The sequence below is a fragment of the Drosophila teissieri genome, chromosome 2L (genome assembly GCF_016746235.2).
Source record: "Drosophila teissieri strain GT53w chromosome 2L, Prin_Dtei_1.1, whole genome shotgun sequence".
Classification (NCBI taxonomy): Eukaryota; Metazoa; Arthropoda; class Insecta; order Diptera; family Drosophilidae; genus Drosophila; species Drosophila teissieri.
The window spans coordinates 11,819,945-11,844,624 of record NC_053029.1 but is presented as its reverse complement, the minus strand read 5'-3'; the positions used below and the strand labels follow the sequence as shown (position 1 = coordinate 11,844,624).

Genomic DNA, 24,680 nt, shown 5'->3' with positions numbered 1-24,680 from the left:
TACAGATACAGATTACGATAAAATGAAGTTAAATCATTGACTCAAACGGATGTTTCTGTTGGTGTAAGATATCCACGCCACAATTGCTTCGACGTATTAAATTTTGGGTTCTGCAATAACGAAATTCGAAATTAATATCCGTGTTCTATGGTTGGGAGTACCAGGTATTATCTATGTAGGTTTGGTTCATCTATTTACGTACACATTTACTAGATAGGATTGAGAATGCACATACAGACATCAAACACGATGCTAATGGAGCTTTGATGGTCTGATGGAAAAAGAGTTTGAAGATGAACTGAAATATTAAATAATTTCGTTTATTTTCTCTGTAGGTTCGTAAATTAACAATTTTTTTTTTAAATTTTTGCAGTCAATAAAAAAGGTATTTCTTGTAAAATGCGGATAGTCCACAAACTCTGATTCTCAGTACGTATGATTAGTATGATTTTCGGATTTAATGGATAACAGGCGAAACTCGATCATGTGCTGGAAATGAGTGTTCAGAGATATAGATTTTGGGAGCAGAGGTGCCACACTCAAGACTCACAACTATGCACAAAATACACTGAGAACGAATGATGCATACCAAAAGTAACGAAATGAAAGATACATTTTTTTTTAAGCAGTTTGCTTGTGGCTAGTTAATGGTTCGCCACTTTTATTCAATATTTATAGCTGTCTTTATGTATTATATATATGTATATATATTTTTTTTGGTGTTTCAGATCAGATGCGAGTGTCTTTGTGTTGAACTTAGTGTGAGCCATAAAATATAGTACAATTGTTTACAGCTTTGCCCTGGCTAGACTAAATGATACACACCCTACATAACCCAACCCCAAGATATACCCATCAGATCACAGTTCGATAAATAAACCCCGCATAATTCGCTCTAGCTAACCAAGTCAAAGTGGGGAAAACGTTAGGAAAATGGGACAAACATCGGACCACCGATGGTTTACTATTTGGTGTTTGTTCTGTGGCTTTGGCTTCTTCGCATCCGCATCCTGATCTGTGGAATTGACTCTATAAAACTCGTTTCAAAAGTGTATATTTGTAATGCTTTTCTTGTCTACGGAATATCGTATTTTTTTTTTACCATATGCTTAATACTTGTATATCTTGTACCTGAGCCCCAAATCAAAGAACCACCTTTACTCTACTGACTGGCACAGCTAAAAATCGTTACCAAAAATCGACCCCTGGGATAACTACGGCGATAAATGTATAGCAAATAGAGATTATGATACGTCTGTGGATGACCAACTAGAAATACATAGATGTGTGTTTGGTTTGTGGGTTCTTTGTGCTTTGTTCGCTCTAAAATCCGTATTTTCTCGGCTTCTCTAGACGGGTGTTATGTTGGCCGGACTGATCTGACTGTTGTTCGTGCTGGATCCTTCCAGTTTGGCAGCCTCCTTGCAATTGCTGATCTGTTGTTGCTGCTGCTGATTGGCCGCCGGATGGGCCGGACTGTTGGTCGGAGCTTCACTGTACTCATCCGCCTCGTGCATGGGCGAGAGGCGTGGCGAGAGGGTGGCGCTCGAGGGGGCACTGCAGAGAGGGGGAGGCACAGGGGGAATGCGAAGACGAGCATGAATGATTTAATAGTCGAAATAAACTCCAAAGAAAATTCACCCAAAATCTGCCATATTTTTTGCTCAAAAAAAAATTAAAATTCAAAACATTACAGGCTTAAATTATGAGGAAAAATGCTGAAGGCAGCAGTGGCCAATTATGAAAGATTAGGTTTTGTTTTTAACTAACTGCAAACCTTTTTTAATAGTAGCTACTGAACTATTTGTAGAAATTTTAGTATAAATAGTTATGTGTATAAAGTTTATGCGTTGATTTCCAAACTTAATATTATTTAAGCAACTGAAAATCTCTCTGTCTTTATAACTTATAAGGTATACGGTTTATATTCAAATATTATATTTTTTAATCCCTGTACATATATCGTTTTATTTGAAGCCGCAATTTTAAGCTCCATTTCTAGCCCTGCAATTGGGTGTGGAAAAAGCGATGTACATTGCTTATTTACAAGAAAGCGAGCAAAAGAACTAGCAGCTCATGAGGGGAAAAGTGTGGGATCTGATTGGACCTCTGAGTCTGGACGGGAACACTTACTGGTTGCCATTGATCTGGCGGACTTTGAGGGTGACGGGAATGATCAGTTGCTCCGAGATCCCGTTGCCATCCTTGTTGATCTGCTGCCAGACTGTGGTGCGATTGACAGCCTCCTGGGGAATGCTCACTGTGGGTCCATTGGTGCCCTGTGGTGGCTTGTTTCCGGAAAGCGGAATGTGAATGGTGGTGGGACCCGACTTATCGGCATTGTAGTTGGCCCCCGCACCAGATCCTGGGGGGTGCTGATGGTGATTGTCCTTCAATATAAAATTGGCATATTTGCATAGTTTTGGGACCACAAAATCATCTCTCGGGAAGTGAGCATAGGGTGGATAGGAGAGAAAGTATAGCAAATCTGGCCTAAGGTTGCACAAGTGAAAGGCGAAGTAGAAAGAGATTCAGTTCGCTGAATAAAAGCGTGAGGTTCTAGGTCTAAATCAGTGATCTGGTGTCAAAGCCAATTCGGTGGAGTGTGTTCAATTTTGCATTTATGCCAAATTTTTGTTTTATTTTCATAGGTTTAGTGTTTTTGTGTGTTGATTTTGGATTTTGGATTTTAACATCAATTTTCGCTACAATTACGCGTGGACTCATGTTCCCAAGGTTAGTTACTGGAACTCTCGACCCGATGACTATAAAATAACATAACAGGTTCCATTTAATACATTTAGGTACTTGTTGTACGGTGTAAACGATTGACTAATTATGACTTAGGCTAGAGTTTCATTTACATTTATAAATATCATATTTGTGTATATATAGTATAAGAGTACTTTTTAGAGTAGGTTCGGATAGATAACACATTTTGCACTACGAGTAACCACATAATTTTTTTGTTTTTTTTTTGTTTTTGTAGTTTTGGCATTTACAGGTGGTTTAAAAGCGACTATTTTTTGTAGCATTGAATCAAAAAGAGGTTAAATCATGTTTATCAAAAAATATCGTACATATAAAAACAAAATGCAAAGTAGCTGCATGCTATATTATTAACTTAAAATGGGTAAGGGGGAAAAACATTTACAAAATACTGTTAAAGACATGATAAAAACGTATATAACAGGGAATAATGCATACGTATGGATAGATAACTAGTTCAATAAAATGTATCAAGGCCGACAAAATGCAAATTAATCCAAAAATCTATAAATATAAATAATTCAGTTTATCGTTGGATTTCGGCCATGGACTGGGCAGCACTGCAAACGCAAATGAAATGGCAGCACTGGTCCGTGGGATTTTCTCGCTTTCTTTTCTTTTTTGCTTTCACTGTGGGGCTGGTGTGGGTGTGTTGTGTTGGTGTTGGTGTGTGTGGTTGTGGTTATGGTTGGTGGGCGTGGCTAGGTGTGTGCTTGGAAGGTGTTCAGTGCCATCTACTTCTTGAGCAGACTGCTCTGTGCCTCGAACTCCTTCTCATTTGCATTTGAGGTGGTGCAACTGATGAGTCCAGTGCCAACGGCACCACCAGACCCAACGATTCCATCATCGAGGCCCGGCGGCTTGGTCACCACCCTGCCCCGGCTGCCTTTTCCCCACGGGAAAATGCGCGCCAATAAGCCCACCTCAGCGTCCAGTTTATGCAGATCATCTGCCGCCGCCCGCTTCGTCATCTCCGGCATTATGTCGTCCAGGATCTTCAGCTCGCGCCGGGTGAACACCAGGTCCAGTGCCTTTCGTATGCCTATCATCACCACCAGCATCAGGGGAAACAGAATGGAGGTCTGCGAGAAGGACTTGATCAGCCAGAGAATTATGAGGCAGGCCAGCTGAATCATGGTGAACAGGTGGACGCGTTTAATGGGCACCTGTAAAAGAAACCAAAGTTTTACAATTATTAAGGGTTATCTATGCATCCTTATTACGGAAATCCAGTGTCAAAAGAAAGATATTAATTCTCTTACTAACAACTAAGCATAACATACTAAGAAACTATTACTCATCTTTATTCCTTATGTTTATATTGTTTGTTTGAGCTTTAAAAAGATAATACTTTGTGGAAAGGAATAGGAATTCATTCTCGTTTATATTTAATATCATCAGAATTATATATCATATGTTGTATAGTATACTTATATAATGGTATACTGATAATTCTTTAACAACTGAAGTCTTACACTTAGTGATCATTTTGTATCGCAGAATGCGGTAATCAGACGATTATAGAAAATTGAAATTAGAATATAATTAGAAGATACCAAACTATAGTATACCAAGGTCCTAATGTGGAAATTATATACAAAAATATCTAAAACAATACATACTTAACAAGAAACTGAATACCTAATTATGAAGTACGCAATACATATATACTTAAAAAACCATACATACTTAACAAGACACTAGATTCCTAATCATGATGTATACAATAAATATATACATAAAATAACAATAAAGTATGTTGTATTTATAATTTCTTTCGACTCACCTGGCGCAGGAACATGTAGTCTGGCTGGTACTTGGCCGGCATAAACATGATCAGGATGCGATCGAAGAACTGTAAGCCCTTGAGTGAGGCCACGCCCATATACAGAAAGACGCCGAACAGGACCGGCATGGGAATGTTGCCGAGCAGCGGGGTCAGCAGCACGGAGACACCGATGGTCAGGAAGATCAGGATGTGGGTCACCCGCTGCTCGCGCACTCCCAGGAACTGTGGCTTCTCACCAGGGGCCGAGCACTCCGACTCCAGTTTCAGCGAGTTCACGTGGTTGATGCTCAGCACGGTGGCGGCGACGAACCTGGGGATTCCAAAAGCACCGGCATTATAGGGAAATATTCAACGTTTCATCGGGCAATACAGAACATGGAAAGAGGACTCACCAGGGCAGACCCATCATGCTGCAAATGGCAATCAGAACGGAGAGGATGAACAGATCCAGATGGTAGCCACAGCCCTTCTTCAGTTTGTTCTCCTTGCGGTTCACGATGACGGCCGTGATCTGTTGGTCCATGAAGATCAGAATCGTTCCGAGCAGGGCGGGGAATACGGCAATGATCGGCGACCACCAGGGGTTCTTCTCGGAGAACGGCGGGATAAGCCAGCCCCTGGTGCTCAGCGTGGGCTTCAGCTCGTTGGGCACCTCCAGTTTCTGGGTGGGCACACCCAGCGAATAGTCGAAGAAGGTCATGGCGAAGATGGCGATAAGCACGGAGAAATCGCTGATGTACTGACGGACGATCGAGGGGAAGAATAGGGCGTTCTTGAACTCCTTCAGCACGGTGGAGATGAGGAAGGTGCCGGCGCAGAGGACCACCGACATGAGGAAAACGTTTTCGGTGGGCGGGGATCCGCAGCCTCCACCAACCAAGGTGCCATTGTACGACTAGAAAATACGAATTATATAATTAATGTCCATGCAGTGGTTCAGTCTGTATTTAAACTGTAAAGCATAAAATTGAAGATAGCCTACCTCACAAGAATCCCAATTGTACATGGCGTAATCGATCGCACTGGCATTGCTCCCGATTGGCGGTGTACAGACGCAGTTGTATACACCCTGATTGACCGGGAAGTTCTTGCCGATGATAGCCACGTTCTCGATGGCCTTGTAGATGAAGATGAACGCGATCAGGGTGGCGAAGTTCTCCTCGGTGAAGCGGGTGATGTAGCAGACGAGGGCACTGGCATCAATCGCGGTCAGGACGATGCAAATGCCGGCGACCCACATGCCGATCCAGAACCGGAAAGTCATATATTCCCAGCCCATACTCAGACAGAACTCGTAGATAATTGACTCAAAGACCAGGACTGGACCGGTGGACCCGAGAATTGTCAGCGGCTGACCCGAAAAGAAGCCATAGCCCATGCCACAAACGAACCCAGAGACCAGGGACTCCATCGCAGCCATGTGCTTGCCAGTGGCCTCCGCCAGGAGACCGCCGAAGGTGATGATCGGCGACAGGCAGGCGAAGTACAGGAAGATCCACGATGCCACGCACTGCATGGACAGGGCGTCCTTGTAATCGCTAATGTACCACGGCGCCTTCCTCTTGATGTCGTTGATCAATCCTCCGAAGAGCCTACCCGTCCTAGATAGTCCGTTCTCCTCGCGTAGACGCGCCTCCTCCTCCTCCTCGTCCACCTCCTCCTTGGGCAACTCTGGTGGACGCTTTCGCACTTCCTGCGAGGGAATCGCCGCTGGTGGCTCAATTCGTATGGTGGGATCCCATTCTCCTGGCGGCAGTACGGTCACCGCATCGAGGAACTCATCCACTCCCGACAGCAGATGGTCCCGCTTGCGGGCTCGGTAGGCCACCTCGTGGAAGATCTCGTCGGACATCAGGGTGGCCATTGCCCGGCCGATCTCGTGGAAGTTGCTCTGACTGCCAGGCGGGCCGAGCAGGATGAAGACGAATCTGTGGCAGGAGCGAAAGCATTAGTATCTGTTATACAAACAGTAATATTCATTATCTAAAAGTTATCAATTGATAAGATGGCAGTATCGTGAAATGTGTGATAACTGAGCAATTATCATGTATATATTTCTTTATTTTATATCTTTATAGCATTCGTAAAATCATTAAGTACCTTCTTTGTAAAATAATAAAATATTATTGGGAATTTTAAGAAATGTTGAATTTACTGGAAGTTTCTAAGTTTGATCACCTTATAAATACAGGAATGTGGAAAACCTATTAGTGATAAGTGATCCTTTCAGCCGTTTGAAACCTACCTTGTGGGCACTGGCACCTCGGTGAGATCGCCCAGGACCACCGCCTGGCTCAGGCGGATGAAGCAGGAGAGGGTGCGCTCCAGGAAGTCCACCTCGCCCACGAGGATGTTGCTGGCCTCCGCGCCCGGCGGGATCTTCCTCATGAAGTGGGTGTTGCCCTTGTGCTGCTGCTCGCTGAGCTCCGTGCCGCTTCCCGGCCTGGCCATCGACTGGTTGCTGGGACTCTTGACCATGTCCTCTGTGATCGATGGCAGGTTTTGTGCGGGCCGCGAGTGTTTAGAATTAGATTTTTTCTCTGCATTAGTCGCGGGTTTTCATTCGGGACACGGGGTGCAGGTTCGGTTTAATTGGTATTGGTGTCGTGTTTACATATTTGCATATATATTTTTTATATTGGGATACGTGCGTTGATAGGTATTGCAATAATAATAACAACAACAACATGTAGATCAACACGTTACAACGAAACAACATAAAAACATACGAAAAAAGAAGTGCAAGAAGAGATATTGGATTAAATTCAGATACGGATTCGGCTAAGAGTGCTGAAAGAGACTTCAGATTGAGTTAAGATACCGATATGTAAATGAAGCATGCAAAGTATAATGGGAAATATATCTTTGAGAAAGAATGTCAGGATGTGATAAGCGTGCATATGTGTTTTTGGATCCTTTTGCTTATATTATATCGTTTTAACAGAACCATTTTCGCTTTTCCAATTCTGCGCAATACGACCTCCATGCAAATTTCGGCATTTTCGCATATCCTTCGCTCAACCAATCTTATTTACAAAATGGCGAACTACCAAACTATAACAAATATTCGATGTATTTTTTCCAGAATTATTCAAACAATTAACAGACACGAAAAATCAAACGGCAAACTATAACAGAAACAATCACTTCTTCAGTCGGTTTCAATGGGTTGGAAATGGATTCTGGATAGTGGTGTTCTTTACCGAGCGTTCTGTTGCTGGGTTTTCCACTGGGCACCGTTAGAAAACGCCCCATGGCGCCGGCAGCGGTGCTCAGGCTGGAATTTCCATTCGATCCGGCCGGTCCCGGTTCGCTGGCCGTTAGGGAAATGGGCGTTGTGGCGCCCAAAATGCTGCCGGAGTGCTCTTCAACTGTAAAATGTGGGGGTTTTTCACGTTATCATTAGGATGAGGGCATGCTCAAAGTAAGTATCTTGAACTGGTCTGGTTCAATTATACTCCTATATTTCTTTAATACAATCGATCCCAATAGTTAACAACGTGGGATGGCTTTTCATTGTTTTCCTTTCAGTGTGATTTTAAAGTAAGTAAAGTTTTTAGCCGGTGTATAAAAGTAGTGTTTATTTAGGTTATTATAGAAATGGGATATAGTATGGTTTAAAAACACGAAATGAAAAGGTTTTTATAAGAATGGAAGGAAAAAAAAAAGAGTGAAATAGAGTATTTTCATATTCTGCTTAAAATGTTCGCTTAAGTATAAGTGTAGATTGTTAAAGTTGGATAGACAGCACAACAAGTTGGGTATATCATCATAGTAGGGGCTAACGAACTTTTGAAGGATATAGTTGCATATATAGTGAGTAGAATAAAAAGTTCAAGGGGTAGAAGTTTAAAAGTAGAAGAGTCAATGTCGAGAGATAATCATCGAAAAACACAGCGTGCTCTTGATAGGTACGGCAAAGGACAGTGAAAACCATTGATGGATGGGCTATTACTTGGCATTGTCTGTGACTGCGGTCGTCCTTGATTCTGCGCATGATTCTGGGCCTGATTCTGGGCCTGATGTTGGGGTGACGCCCCTGCATGGAACCAGGTGGTGACCCCGATGGCCCCCAGATGCGTTGAAGTGTCAGCTTATTGGGTAAACGAATAACGCGAGTTTATTTCATGATTCTTTGGCGGCTACCACATTTGAATTGCTAATGGATATGAGCGATTTATGAGTGATTCCGAGTGGCAAATGTGCTTTTTCAAGAGAAGTTACAAGTTTCATTACTAAGCTTTGGGGCTTTTGGCGAATATTTACCATCTGAAGTCAAAATGTAAATAGTAATCCCTTTATTAGGGTTTCAATTATCGGTTCTAAGTTTCTAAGTTTCAAATTATTCCTAATTTGATTGGATGTAGCTCCTACTTTTGATTGGATTGGTTCTGGGTGCTTTTGTTAGGTGCAAGGCAACTAAAAATTATTTCGGCTTGGCCTCTCAGCTGTACAGAGATTGCAAAAGGTAGAGTGATGACGGGGTTTCGCTATAGCTAGTTCTAGGGCTATACCTGTGGGAACAGCGAGATAGCAACCACGCTGGTCCTTACTCGACACATAGAGGGGTGTCTGGGTGTCCGGTCTGGTTCCGGTCAGATCCAGGCCAGCTGCCGAGCCATGCAGTGAGTGCAGTGGAGTGCTCTTGCCCAGGTCTGAGTTGTTAGTATTGGTTCGGATCGGATGAGAGTTTTAGACACACTTCACAAAATGATCCTAAAGGTGGTCTGATCTGATCTGAGTGATGATGGCGTTGAGCTCGCAGATGGATCATAGATTCACACCAAACGAACGAGATGAGCTTAGAGTTACCCGGCGATCGACCCCATACTCACTTTTTGACGACGAGTGATTGCGCATATCGGCCAGGGATCGAATAATGGGCAGTCGCGTCTTCTTGGCATACTCGTGCTGATGCCGATGGCGTCGCAGGAGCGCGTCCTTGACCTTGTCCTTGACCCCGGACGGCAGGGTGCCCGCACTGACCATGTGATCGCAGACCAGATCGGCCATCACCTCCAGATTCTGGGCCTCCATGTCCAGCATCACGCTGCCATTGACCAGCAGGCGACGCAGCTCGAACAGCGAGTGCAGGGAGAGGGTGGCCACGTGGGGCTTCGACCATCGATTGCCACCCTCCTCCACATCCTCCTCAAATTTGATCCAGCGCGCTGTCTCCTTCCACTCGATCTCGTCGCCCTCCTTCACCAGCATCCCCATTTCCGAGAACAGCGGATGCGATACATGTGTGCCGTCGTCCACATCCTCGCCGAGTATGAACTGAACTCGCTGCGCCGGCGGAGTTACTATAATTTCGAAAATAATTTATAAGAAAATGGAGCTCTAAGAATCGGTAATAAATACGTAACTCATAATATAATGCAAGCTATCTACATATAAATATCAAAACATAAACATAAAGACCAGAAGATTAACTACATTATAAAGTTAAATAAACATGTACAACATTTAAGTTATATGCAGCAATTTCTTCCCGTGCACACCTTCATGAGCCTAATCAACATTTATGACCTTTGTAGTAGCAACATCATCCTGCCACTGCCACTGCCACCCCGTTCATAACAATGATTGCACCGCATCCTTGGGATTCTGGCGAATGCGTGCTAAAGTTAATTGGCGAAAATAATTTGGCCCTGATCTGTGCTGGGAATTGGCCCCTGAACGGTGTCCACCATACGTCCTGTTTCGTCCTGTCTGAGCTTCTTGCTGTTTATGTTGTTTTTGCGTGATGCTGTTGTGTGCCACGAAGGATGTTTACGCTAAGTATAGGCGTTTTGGAATAAATTTAACTACCCAAGAAGCACTAAAGCAGTAATTTAATTGGGTAAATAGCGTATAGAACTTAAAATGTCGAAATAATTAGTTGATGATTAATAATGGAGAATGTTGTGGACTACTACTTTAGTGAGCGTAAATGCGAAAACTTTAAGTTACAATAAAGCAAATGTATAGATGTTTAAGAAGCAACTGATTTAAAGTTGTTGGGATTATGAATATACAAGGTTATATGAAAAGCTGTAATACAAGTATCTAGGAGAATAATGGTTGAAAAACACGCATTAAAACATAACTTTTCAACTTAATCCTATTAGTTTAAGCATTGTGAGTGCTTGTGTACTGTTGTGTTTGATTAGTTTACAGTAAGTAAACCCAATTTAAGTTCAAGTTCAAGAAGAAACCCCTCCTTTCAGTCGGCTGAAGGTCATTAGATTATCCTAATTCAATGTCACCCATTAGCCCACAACCCCCCATTACAATCAAAACTTCTTGTTGAAGTCTAGCTGTAAGCCAATCATCTGTCGTTTTGATTAGCCATCTGACGAGCGAAATGTCTCAGAAGAAGAGGACTGTTATTTCAGATATTCTCCTCGCACTACAGAAATCTAAATTCCAGCAATTTGCCACAATGCTCGACCCCACCGAAACTGATTGGCCTCATTAACTGGCATTCCTGCCACACTGGGCAACCACCACATTGCAATTATATCTGCACAAGGAAACCCGAGGCTGCAGTAAAGCGAGACACCTGACGCACCTGGTCGCTCCACTTCCTGTTGCTTCTCGCTGACGTTGTCCTTGCCCGCACCACCGCCCACACTTCCGGATCCGCCGATGGAGCCGCCTCCACCACCACCTCCACCTCCACCTACGCCACCGCCGCCCCCTCCTGGGCCACTGTGGTGGTGCTTGCGCCGGCGCTGCGAGTGGCGTCGTCCTCCGGGCACATGGACGCCCACATAAACGGTGTGGGCCCGATGTCCTGCAGGAAAAATGCGGGTAAAATTCAGCTGGATTCGCATGGGAAGCAAGAGGAGCAAGGGGAGGAAGGGGGTCCGAATTGTTGGTCCAAATTGAGTACGACGTTGTTGATTAATTGCAATTGAGTTACATAATTCTATTCGCTTAAAGTGCTTTATATTCGTTTCCATTTGTGTTATTAGTTGCCACATAGGATGTGTTTCTGTCATTCACATCGCCTTCTTTTGGCGTTTTCAATTTAATTTTAAATGTTTTTCTATTCTAAAGAACGCTGTAATATAGTTTCAGTATGACAAACCATACTCGTGTATGTAAAATAATAGATGTAACTGAAACGTGTTATGACCCGACATCATTTACAATCAGCAGTTCAGAGTGCAGTTTAAATTTAGTTTACTCTACTGATAAGATTCGTCTATAACTTTCGTCTGCCATCGGACAATCACGTATACGCAGCGTTGACTCATCTACGAACCCAAATCCAATTAAATCCTAGATTCCGTAACGTCTTAATCAAATTCCCGGCTCTGCTCGTTTGTTTTCTGAGTGACTACAAATAAATTTATGTTAATTACCATTTCCCTGAATTTTGATGGCGGCTTTAAAGCAAGACCCAGTCTCAATTTTCAAAGCCTTTGTTGAACTTGCGCTCTGTCAGTTGACTAATTGTGATATCATCTGCCAAGTACTTGCATCGTGCATGGTAGTTTTTCATAAATTTAAATTAATTATACAGAGCACATCTTCTAATTCGTCTCCACTTTCGCCAAGTCACGCGATTAGGTCTCATAAGCATTGGAAATGTGGGCGTTGCAATTAGGGACAGAACAGATGGTTGCTAAATGCACTTTTATATATATATATATACAGTATATATAATAAATTATTCGTAAATGTTGCTGTCTGCCTTTGAAATGTACATTTATGTATTTAGCGTAAAGATGTTATTTTCAGTGATGTAAGCACATAAAAAACCGCAACCGGAAGATATGTAAGATGAGACATTTTAGTTTTTTTAAAGCACAACTAATTTGTGTGACCCCCATACACAATTTAATATTCTAGTTAAATCTAGTTTCTCAGATTTTTGATTTCTATGTCGAATTTATAGTCCATGTAGGCAGTAGTTTTGGTTAGGCGTCTAAAGTTGTCAACCTGCAATTAACACGACGCAAATTTCTTGTTTGTCTACCGACTTGTCACTTGGCTGGTTTTATAAGTCGGTTATAATTTTGGTACATTGATGGGCTGAACTGTTATATTCAGGTTTTCCTTATCAATTCTCAGTAAGCAATTAAAAATGGGGCTTTAAAAAGTGGAGCCTGACTCACCCTCGAAATCGTTTTCTGTAAATTGTTGCGTAAAATCCTCGCCGCCAGTGCGCGGATCCTTTGGCGCCTCGTCATCGCCGCTGGAGGAGTTCATGGTCCAAGGTCTGAAAGGATGAACAGAATTGAATATACATACATATATTCCAGCGGCATAATTAAGCACTGAAAAGGGTCATTTATAATGCCTGTGTGCTCTTATAAAACGGGTTGGGTAAGCCCGTGTCATCAGTTTCTTATCGCTAATTTGGACCTCCAACACCAGACTACCTCAGCTAAATCAGCCTCTGTTTCAGTGCCAGGCCTAGAAAATATTAACTCACGCCTGGGTTGCAATTCAAAATGCGTTGTCACTCGCCTAATTGAAATGCGCTTTTGAATATAGAATCAGATACACCCAGACAAGCCGCTCATTCAAGCGATCGGTACGTAGAAAAATTGACATAAATTAAGGGAAATCGAGTGTGCCTTAAATGGTGAAGAGAGTATACCCTCTTCTTTTAAAAGTTGAAGTTTTTAAATTATATAATTGACTGTAGAAAGGATAAACGGGTATACTGCCTAGAACTACACTTCGGCAGAACTTGACAGAAATAATGATTAATAAGAGTTTTAAACATGGCATTCAATAAGTTAAGAACGTGCATCATTATTGCACCTGAAATTTTAACTAGAATTTTTTAACACAACCAAATAATCAATAATTTCACTTTGAATGTCATTAACATACTCATTGCCACAGTTGCCGTGACTCTCATAGAAAAATTCCCTCTACGGCTCGAGAATTTTTAACTGCAATCCCCAGTTGGTGAATTGCTCGTCTGCTGATGGGTTTTAATTTCATGCAAATTTTGAATTTCATTGGCCTTTAAACAGTGAGTGGTTTTCACTTTTAATACATATTCTCCGTTGCGCTCTATTGCATTGCTTTCGTAAATAAAAGTGCTTGAATTTGTATACCGTCTATTTAGCCCATATTTATTGGAAATTAATTCATTTAACGTTATTTTTATTGCATATTTGCATTGTATTTAGTAAGATTTTCAGTGGAATTGTCATTTAATAACAAATTGATATTATGATTGATTGATGATTATTTGAACGTGGTCAATTCAAAATCCTTTTCAAACTTTTAAGGTGTGAAATACGGAATAGTTAAATGCTGGCATTAAAGAACACGTTTAGTGAATCAAATTATAGGTATATTCAAGTACGTGGATTCCATTATTTATTATTTACCTTTTTGCAAAAGACAATAAAGTAGAATATTTATGGGCCTTGTGAGTTTTAGTTGAATGTTTGAAAATTACTGGGACATACCTAACAATTTCCAAGAGCAGCCATTAATTAAAAACTTAATATATGTATGGGTACAAACTATTTATAAAATGTATGGAACGGAATGTATACAATACAGTTTTGATATGTATGAAAAGCAAAGGCATTTTTTCTGTTGCTTGCACAAACCGGGTAATTTTAGTTATTTCCAAGAGCACGCTTTATTATGGTGGAAAATTTGCATTGCATAAAGGTTTATTTCTATATTGCCTATCATCTTGAGACGATGTCGCCGCTCGTTTTCTTATCAGCCAGTAAAATTTATAATCTATATGATACTTGAGTATATAGACAACACGAACTGACAGTCCACAGGACGGACATCCCAGCCTGTCTGCCAATTGCCGGTCTAAACTGGGTCTAGCCAGGGTTTACTGAGCACAGTATACCCCCCTGCACACCGATTTCTTGCATTTTGATGGACGGCTTATCAGCACCTGAGTCACAACAACAAACACTAATTCGGAGTCTGATATTAACTTAATTGCCGATGTTGAATACTGTGTCAACAGCACCACGAGCTGCCAGACAATTTGCACTTGACTTTGTTTAATTAGACGGTCGTTCGGCGTTAAATCAAATAAACGCTGTGGTCGAAACCCGAAATTCTCGTAGACCTGAAGGCTTATGCTTATCTGGTTGACTTAGCAGGTTCTGTTATTTATATCATTTTATAAATTTATTAGCAAAGTACTGGCGAGCTGGCGAATATACGAATATATAAGAATTGCCAAAACGGGCCGAGTGCTCGGCTATTATATTAAGTACAAATATTTCGATTAAAAAGCTATTTCAGTCTATTATTTAAGATATTGATTGAATATCTTTAAGGTAGTTTTTAAAGACAAGAACGCAAGGTGCCAAGTTACAATTACATATTTCATTTCTATAACTTTTTAAATACACTTAATCCAAGTGTTAGAGTCTCTAGTCTGTCGACCTTACTCTATTTTTTTGGGGCCCTTGGGCAGTGAAGATAAACCCACAACAGTAAACAACTTGTACAGCTCAATCGAAACCCATGTGATAAGCCTTGCTGAAAAGTGCGACTCAAACTTTGGACTTTTGGACGTTTTCTTCGCTGCGTTTTTCCCTGCCACACTTTTCAGTAATCAACGAGGATGAATCACTCCGTCTACTTACAATTCTATGTACTCATGCTTTTCGGCCATCACCTTATCGCCACCAAATAGCGATCGAAAACTGGAGCTTTATTTTTTTCCCTGTTTGTACAAAAATTTCACACACGCACCTCGCGATTATCAGCCGAAAAAGCAAACTGATAGCGTACAAATAGAAATACAAATAATGGGACACAAAAAAAACAGCGAACGTGTTGTTCCGCTTTATTATTCGATTTTAATCGTTCGGATTTTCGGATCGCTACAATTTCAGCTCTTCTAAGTTTGTTGTTTGAAAACGCGATCCGACGACTCGACTGCCACTGCGACTGCGAGTCCCGGCGATTGCAGACTAACTAACTTTGCCGATCTTTAAACTGAAGCAGCACTCGCTTAACCCTCTGCTGCCGATTATGCCGATTCTGCCGCCGTCGCGTCGCGCGTCGCAGTCGAGGAATTAAACGGAGGGAGATGGCGATAGAGGGACACTTCTACTTGCGGTGGAGCCCGCCACAAAATGTGTTTTTAAACGCCAATTTCGCGTACTTAACTCTGTCGATAGTTTCGACAGTTTAAATGGGCTTCCTTATCGCCGGACTCTGTTATCAAAGGGGCAGGCGAAAAACTGTTTACTTGGCGGAAAGTGCATTTTAATGGTCCGTTACAAGATCGGGCAATATGGCATAGACGAGTATACGAGTTTATTGGCAAATCCGGTTAGAACTGCTGGTCGGCAAACTCAAATACTATACTATATATACTATATAGTACCTCTTTTTTTTTTGGCACCCACTAATGTCAACAAGTGTTTACTGTTTGAATTTTTTTAGATACTCATTTCTGTTTTGTCATCTAATGAATATCCAAGCGCATTTTTCGTCTCCGCCTGTGTGAATGATATATGTATGTATTTTTATTATGTGTATAATTTTATCTGTTTTGCTCTGGCTTTTCTCGATGACAAAAACTGGCAACAACAGAAATACCTTATTTCGTTTGGAGCCCTTGAAAAAAACGAATGTGGGCCACTGGATGCCAACAAACCCGAATGTTTTGTGGAGAACAAATAGTAGGAAGTAATTCCAACTATACCACTTATATTTGAAAAGTCGTCGGGCCACTTTTTTATGTCTTGCTTTTCTGTTTAGGTTTTAAAGTAAAGAATTGTTTTTCTGAATGTAGGCGTGTAGGCTATATATGTTTAGTATGCTATACCGCATAAATTTTCTAGTCCCAAACTAATAGAGGGTTTGTTTTATTATATTTCAAGTTAAACGCTAAATGGAACTTATGAATGTTTTGAATAGATATTTTTGCTGTTCAAAGTGATCTTAGAAATGAGAAGAAAAAAATGGAATTCCCCTTATCAAATCTGTTTGTTTGGCGTTGGAAGACGAGACACACCTCCGCAACTCGATTCTCGGTAATTCCGAAAATGGCATTCAAATTTATTCGGTGAGCGAGCAAAACAAATTGTTTGGACAAAGCTCAAAATCAAAACAAATCTCGAAAAACACCAGGAATAATGGCCAAGGTATATTAAGACGCTTTGCGAGGCAGCAAAACTAGAAATAATTCAAATTCAGTTTACAGTGACTTGCTGTGGATGCGGCTTTGGTTGACTGGTTTGTTGGTAGTGGATTGTTGATTGTGGTAACAACTGCGATGCAAGGCGAATCGTACCGGTTAGAACCGGTAAAAGGCAACCGGTTCAGGTTTACCTGACAGCCTGGGTAGAACGAGATGGCGCGATATTGGAGGAGAGATGGAGATGTTTTTCGATAAAGGGGGTTTCTTAATATATGCATTTTTTAATTTTTGATATTATCTCTTGTGAATCACCCATCTTTGCCTCACAAAATACGACTAAGTGTCGCAGAGACGAAAACACATCCCGAATAATTAATGGATTTATTGTTTGCTCGAGTGTTAAGATTTGAATGCGAATTCCACCGAATTCAGTTGACTGAAACCGAGTCCGGCCGATTCGATTCGGATTTCATTGTTAATAAATCTATTTTCCCGACTTAGCCATAATTAATAACAAATTAGCGCGATAGCTCAGCCTAACTTTGAATGAATCCAGAATACAGAATCAAAGGTGTGCTAATCGAGTTTACGTCGGTTGACAAGGCCAAAAATAACATAACTCCGATGAGATCAGCTTAAATTCAATTCAGACATTATGATTGCTCTGATCTCTTTTACTTTGACGTCAATATTGGGTACACGCTTTCGTCTTATCTGATTGATTGTGATGCACTTGAAAAAGGCGAATTAATCATCGTCATTGGAGCGTCATGGGCAAGATGTGGTCCTATTTTTCAGGGTTCTGCCTTATCGCAAACAACTTGAGCCACCCTGACAACGAACACGAACTGGTTTCATAAACGTAACTCTTGTTGATAAACTTCGATTCCCATCGACAAAGAAAGCCATCGCCCTCACGTCACGTTAACCACTTGAAAACCCACTCTGTGCCAATATTAATTGGCAGAACACCTTATCGCCAGTCAAGATTCTTGTCATAAATAAACATCTATGGCCGAGTCTTATTTACTTGATGGTTTTATGATTTTTCGAATGTTTGTTGACACCTTTCCGGCTAGATTTTTATGGCCAGACAATACGCTGTTATATATCGCTCTCTTGAAAACTATTTGAATTTAACACATTTAGTCGGTTAAACTTCTGCAGCTGTGTGCTTACTCTGTTCATTAGAGGAGTTTATGGCAGAAAAACACATTTCTTTTTGATTCTGATATGAATTCCCTGGTTGCGGCAGTATGGTTTTATACCCAACTCACTTTTGGCCGAAATCCCTTTTATTCGGCTGGAATTTACATGGTTGAATTTTTTACTATGACATGAGCTCATTCTGTAACCCGAAAACCCGGCAACAAATCAAGGTCAAGAGAGTTATAAATTCCCTCTGGCTGAAATATGGTTCAGTTCCCACTTGGCCTCAGTCATGGGTGCCATTCATATCTTTGCTGGTGTCATAGACGCTTTTAGTATGGTATCTTATTTTACTGCCCCACCAATTACAGCAAAGAATAGGGCTCTCAGATGGCCATGGGTCTTGTGGAAATGCTTTGGCCTTAGTTTGCCACTCGTCTGATGTCATTCTTGGCCATTTGATTCCATTTTTATTGTCATCCATGGACGAGTTAAATGTGTTGAAGAATATAACTGCAAAGTGAGATATTGCAGTCAAGCAAACATTGAATAAATGCACTGGAGGAAAAAGTCCAATGAAGTAAAAGAAAATTATCCTAAAGAAAGCCAATATTTAAGAACATGTAAGTAGTATTCAAATTACTGCTTATAATTGCGGCGCTTGAACTTGAATCTGTAAGAGGAATTATAACTGAATCAAAAGGAATCCAATTCGAAAACTGAAAAAGTTTTTCTCTCTGTACGCAAAATGGTTTTCACAAAGAAATACAAGTAGAGATGTTTGCCAAAGAAATTTGCAATTAGTTGGGAAAATGTTAAATGCGGGATAAAGGCGCAAACCCAAAGGGGCGGGGCACAGGTGCGATTTGGGACCCGAGGCAACATGGCGTGTGCCATTTTGAGAGACATCCGCTGCATGCGGAAGTGACACACATAACAGGGGGAGAGGAAGGGGCAGGGGCTGGGCTAAAAAAGGGTTCAAAGGGTTCGGAGGGTGCGGAAAATTGGGGCCTGGCGGGGGTAAATGGGAGCAATGTCCCCCAATGAAGCGAGAACGAGGCAAGCAAAACAGAGAATCCTGAGCGGGAATTGGATATGCCAAAGTCAGTCGAAGAGTCGCAACTCCGGGAGTTCGAACTCTCTTCCAAACTCTCACGGCCCTCTTCCTTCACTTCGCTTCTCTTTGTTGTTTGTTGTATGTATATTGTTTGCTTATCGAACGCCTGCCTCGCTTATCACAACTGACAAAGGAAATACACAGCCGCCACACAATGGGGCAGCATCTTCCGCCTATATGGCCTCCCCCTCCCCCTTCTTCATTTTTTGCCACCCACACCCACCCCTTCTATTTGCTATTCAACCCCGCTCCTTGCACTTGACATGTTGTTGACCCAGTCTCCAGCAAAAGACAGACAGACAACACGAGTCATCAACAACAAACCGCAACAATCGGAATAGAAAGTATTTGGTATCTATCTATATCAGTCAGATACCAAAGTTCTACAGCCTTTGCTCTGTGATTTTGTGCCCAGTTCTATGAATACAATCTGAAAGCAAACATTGTGAGCAACTGGAACCAACGGATTAATTCGCTTTTCAATTAGTGGAGCCATTAATTGTATATTTAACGGACAATATTTAAACAATTTATTGGCCAATTTTTCGCATGAAATTAGGAAATATGCTTTGCATATATAGATAAAGCTACTCATTCGAAGCAATTAAAGATACATTTGTATCTTTTGCATTTTGAGTAAGAATATTTGTATTTCGGCACGCACATAACAGCTAACGGACTCTTTTTTAAACGATTTAAGCACAACGACTATATAGCAATTGTATATTTAGATAGTGGGTTCTATCTATAGCTATCAGAGATGTGCGTGTATGGAAATTGTCTACAGAATTGAAATTGCCTATTGGCCTAACCGCCCTCCATTGTCACTTAATTGGGGGCAGTAATACCTTGTTTAAGTTGATTTTCCTAGCTATTACAATCTGAACGGATTGTGATATTTCCATATGCAGTTTTAATTTTGAAAGCACCACACACGTGATAAAACTACTTTTCTATTTAGTAATAATGTTATAATTTAAAGGTTATTTGGAATATTACAACATTGTTAGTTTTTGTAATTTATGCCAAGTATAGTAACACTCTTTGTATTGTTCTCTTCCCGAAATCAAATTATCCCGGCTTCACTGCATTATAGAAACCATTGACAAAGGTCTTTGTTCCTTTGTGGACTAGCACTCATACGCCCCGTTGTCCGGCATTTCTCTGAATATTTACCCAATTGAATTCTTAATCCGGCGGACCAAAGGACATGCCTCCCATTTACCTGCTGCTATCAGTGGCTATCACTCTTGGCAGTCGGCCATGTCCGTGGATGTGTTTCAGCTGCGCCTGCTGTGGCATCCTGAATCCTTGATTTCCGTTTCGATTTCCCCCCTGGAAAGTACGCCCGAAAGTCCTGTCAAATTGCTTTGTTTTCGTCCTTTTCGGGTGGTTGGGTGTGGTAAACAAAGACGAATTTAGACGGCACAGCGGGAAAGGGTTAATGACACCGAAAATCAAAACAGCAACCGAAACGATGGGGGATTTATGGGAAACCTTTTGGTTGATTACTGCAAATTAACTTTCTGACAGTACTCGTGATATGTATAGATTTTCAGGAATGTATTTTGGTGTATTTAAATTCTCGGGAATATTTTTCCGGAATTTTCCGGGATCTCCGTTACCGTGTGAGTCGCGCGGCAGACTAATCCGGCCGGCTGGCTTTCGAGAAGTTGAGAGCTCTGTGCCCGAGGTTTTCCCGCTGCATCTTCGGACTTTCCGCTCTCTCGATTTCCCGCACTAAGTCTCTCTTTTCGCTGCACTTTCCGGCCAAAGAGTGCACTCTCTTTCGGCCCGATTTGATTGCTCTCCGGACTGCTTAACACGTTTGCATTTGCGGCTTTTCTTGTTATTATCTTATTATGAGCACGTTGCATGTTTGATGATGGCGGGCTAAAAACCAAGAGCCAGATTCTGCAGTGGGGTGGAAAACCGGGGCGGCCGGGAACTTGGCCATGTCAATTTAATTCTGTGGAAATTCACTTTCGACGCACTGAATCAAGTTAATGTGTAAAGGCTTTCCGGGCATGGCACAAAGCGGAAACTACTGAACAGAAGATTGTGGATTTATTTCGGTTTTTGCCAGACTGCAATTCAATTACTTTGGAAGCATGACAGGTTGATATTAAATTCCATTACCGTAATGTCAAGGTTTGTATGCTGCGGTTCTAAAAGGATTTTAAAAGGTGGCAGGGTCGTCAAGCAAAACGCATTTCTAGGTAAAAGTACGATTTAGTTCATTTATCAAACTGAATAACTAAATTGATACCCTTTTTCGCATACATTGCATATTATGCACCAACATTTTAAGCTTTATTCAATCCATTCTTAACAAAATGTGTGACCATTTTACCGCTCCAAACAGATAAAAACTGTTACCACTTTGTTACCAAACACGTGCATTCTGCTTATAACAGGAAAATGACATGAAAGAGGAAAACTGTGGGTGGTGCTGGTGGGGTGGGAAATGGGGTAGAAGAGGAAGAAGAGACTCGTGTCAAGTGTAAATGAAATTTCCAATTTTGCCGTGTGCGCAAAAATCAGCGAAATGTGGCTGTGGCTGTTGTTGTTGTTCGTATTGATTTTTTGTTCCCTGCTTATGTGGTTAAATAGTGTCATACGAGAGGAGGCTTTCAAGAGGGGGGCTTTGGGGGGTCCATCTTGTGGGCGAGGTCGCGATAAAAGTGTTGCGAAATGGATGTCAACAGACGAGCGTGAAACTTGGTCAGGCTGCATGTTTTAGCACAGTTGAAGCAAATTTTTTCGAAATGAACTTTGTTCTTGGGACAACTTAAATTTGTATTTATGCAATAAAGGTATAAGTTTTAAATTTAAATAGTTCAATATTTACTTTTAAGAATAAAAAGCTTATAACTATTGGTATTTTGAAAGTAAAGCAACCTTGTTAGTTTAGAGCAAAGTTAAATTTCCAAGCAACGTACAAGACCGAGACAAGGATGTATCTAAAAACAAAACTGTAGCACGCAGTCTTTCATAGTTATAAATAAAGATACTCGCGACGCAGTTCTTTAGTAGGCTTTTAAGCCCGATAGTGGCTATAAATAGCCAAGCACTTTGCACAAGAACTGAGCTGGCTGGAAAGATGGATCTCAGCTATTAAAGCATTCTTTGTGTGATGAGTGCTTTTCTAGGTCCTTCCCAACACTGCCAATCTTGAAATTTGCCATTCGCCCTTGGCTCCATTTATCGAAACTGTACAAATTGATTGAGTTTCAATGGGGAGGACAGGTGGCCTAAAAGAGAAATGCAAATATTATTTGATTCGACATGCTTGAAAATCCTTGGTGACATACGGCAATTCAATTGAACCTTATTTACATATTTATGTCGGCGACAAACAAATGTAAATTGCATTGGCATATGGCGAAGTACAGTCGAGTGCTACAAAGAGTTTTTTCATAAACTAATACTGATGTTTTTAAATTTAAATACTTTGCTACTTTTGTTTTTCTTTTGATTTGATTCCTGGATGTTGGCTTAATGTAGGATGTCTGCTCTTACGCAAACTTTTTTAATGGAAACACATCAAACAAGAACATTGGGTAGATTATCCAATTTGACCTTATTTTGTTGCCAAAAACTTATGCAGATTTTCGTGTTATCGTTGGAAAAGTTTCCGAACGACTTCTAGTTTCCGAAGTATAAGTTGAACCAACACTTAATTAGATTTCCTGAAACACATGGTGGGAAGTTAATGGTTTATGGTTAATCCATCATGCTGCTAAGAGCAAAAGTGTTATTAATCCGCCATAAAAAGACCAGCCAAAGCAGGTATACCAACATGTTTTGGTTATGTCAAGAAAGGTGTTCTCTGCCTTTCCGTCCCCGCTCCCTGGGAATTTCCATATCCATTAGCCATCAGCAGGATGTACTTAAGGACACACGCAGTCACTCGACATACCTGCGCGCGTGTAATTGTACTCGTTCCTGAGCTCAGTTTTAGCAGGATACTCCACTGGTGTCCATTGCCACCCGAGAGCCACGTACCCGTGCTAATTATAAGACTGGGGTTCGTTGGCTTAAAGGGGGTTTGCATCCTAAATGAATGTGATTAGTAGCCAGCATCTTGGGGGTCTCGCTTTTCAATCGATTCCCGCGAAGGTTGCGTTATCGATATGCCCAGATAGAGATAGGAACGAACTTGATGTGGGTTACAACGGGCCGTGAATGTATTCATCGATTATGTGACAACATTTGGGGCTTTTATTTAACGACAATGTTCTCTGGGCTTTCCTTTGCCCTTCGATTCCCTTTGTTTGTAATCTATTGAACATTCCACGCTGGTAGTTGTCGTTGTATTCGCTATTATGTAAAATAGTGGTAGAAACGCCAGACAGGTGGGGATATAGAAAGAGGCCCAGCAAATGGCCATTAGCTCACATGTTTGGTTTGCCACTCGGTAGCAATTCAACTTTGGCAGTGACTTGTTTGCTTAGTTGGCCGACAACAGTAGTTAAACAGAAGGCTATATAATATCGGAGGGGTGTGCTCGATCTATCCGAGGTTGGCTTAGTGGCTAATTTAATGGCTTTCGATTGTCCGGAATAGTTCCTGAGTCACTTGCGAAGTTGTCAGCTTGCTTCTATTTGGCTCGAAAGGTGGGGTGCTCTATACATATTTGTTGATCAATATTTGAAGATAGCGTTGTTGCGGAAGAGATTAATCATATTCACTTGTTTAAAACGGCGTTATTATTGTTTCCCACAAGGCAAATAGCTAATGGCTAAAAAATTTTGTTTATTTCGTTACTCTTCATTTTTGCTTTCTCTTTTGTTAAAATATTTTATGTATAATACGAATTTGTTTATATATTAACATAAATATTTAACTTTTTAATTAAATTCGAGTGCACATATTTGGCAATGCTAACATAAAATAACCCCTCATGCAGTCCAATATGCAGCTTGTCCACTTTGGGGACCTACTGACCCGCTTTTTTCTTGGCAACTACAGTACAGTTTGGTCCGGCAAAAGCTAATCAGAGCCAACAAACTATTTCCCCATAGTCTCACCGCCCGCTCTTCGTTGCGATCAAAATTTAAATTGGCTTTTTAAATCCTTATAAGCCGGGGACTAAGGCAGATGAGCCTAAAGGATTCGGAGAAAATCCAAATCCAACAACTGGGGGGTGCCAAGAGCAGAGTACTTACCACACTGGGTGGATGGGGCCACGAAGGATGCAGAAGGTGGATGAGGAAGCCCTCGATGGGGGGCGTTACTTGGGCTCTGCCTACTGACCCAGTTACCGCTGGTAACTGTTATAGTTAAAGTTGAGAATACTGTTGCGACCTCTTAAATGCTCGTTAACGGTTGTTTTCGGGTATCGTTATCTTCAGGCGGGTTACTCTCTTTTTGAAAATAGATGGGTTCACATTGGCAGTGTTTGGTTGTGGAAATTTGCGGAGATTGATTGATTTATTTTTAAACTTTAATATCGATTTAATCTCGGCGTGTTCCTCATTAGCGTGAGCTTAAAACCAGCTTTTCCTTTCGAGTTGGATTTATTTGTAGAGCTAAACATATATAATTTGAATGGTTATTTATGACTTAAATGCACTTTTCGAGTGTTTAACTAATTTCACTATATTTCGATTCAGGTGGCTTAACAATTGATTTCCATATATTTGGATTAATTGGCTTGGTTATACATATATTGGCTTCGGGTTTACTTCGGTTAATTTATATTTTCTATTTTCAATCTTTTTGTATTTTTCCGTTCTGCAGTTTTCGGCCGCAGA

General features: G+C 41.2%; 1 protein-coding gene across 18 annotated transcripts; it reads right to left on the bottom strand.

The window, feature by feature from the left end:
• Positions 1-13: 13 nt before the first annotated feature.
• On the bottom strand, positions 14-24,680 carry LOC122611800 (sodium bicarbonate cotransporter 3). 18 transcript variants are annotated; one of them, XM_043785117.1, is made up of 12 exons: positions 24,093-24,680; positions 12,670-12,773; positions 11,115-11,339; positions 9,394-9,864; positions 7,762-7,929; positions 6,804-7,041; positions 5,541-6,486; positions 4,951-5,453; positions 4,556-4,868; positions 3,693-3,935; positions 2,134-2,390; positions 1,279-1,557 (listed from the first exon to the last, which is right to left on the bottom strand). In XM_043785117.1, exons 2-12 carry the CDS (start codon positions 12,761-12,763, stop codon positions 1,350-1,352), a joined length of 3,666 nt encoding a protein of 1,221 aa, XP_043641052.1. In that variant the 5' UTR covers positions 12,764-12,773; positions 24,093-24,680; the 3' UTR covers positions 1,279-1,349. The 18 variants fall into 18 exon arrangements, with proteins under 18 accessions (XP_043641057.1, XP_043641060.1, XP_043641062.1 ...); XM_043785114.1 differs by lacking the exon at positions 24,093-24,680 and adding an exon at positions 20,147-20,445; XM_043785116.1 differs by lacking the exon at positions 24,093-24,680 and adding an exon at positions 15,148-15,499.

What these genes read in the sequence shown, in the direction of transcription:
- LOC122611800 (XM_043785114.1), bottom strand. Translation starts at nt 20,223, where the DNA reads ATGCCACAGCAGGCGCAGCTGAAACACATCCACGGACATGGCCGACTG. An exon ending in GAGGTGCCAGTGCCCACAAG is followed by an intron (nt 6,487 to 6,803) that starts GTAGGTTTCAAA and finishes CTCCTGCCACAG; the next exon opens with ATTCGTCTTCATCCTGCTCG. An exon ending in TGCATAAACTGGACGCTGAG is followed by an intron (nt 2,391 to 3,692) that starts GTGGGCTTATTG and finishes TTTATATTGAAG; the next exon opens with GACAATCACCATCAGCACCC.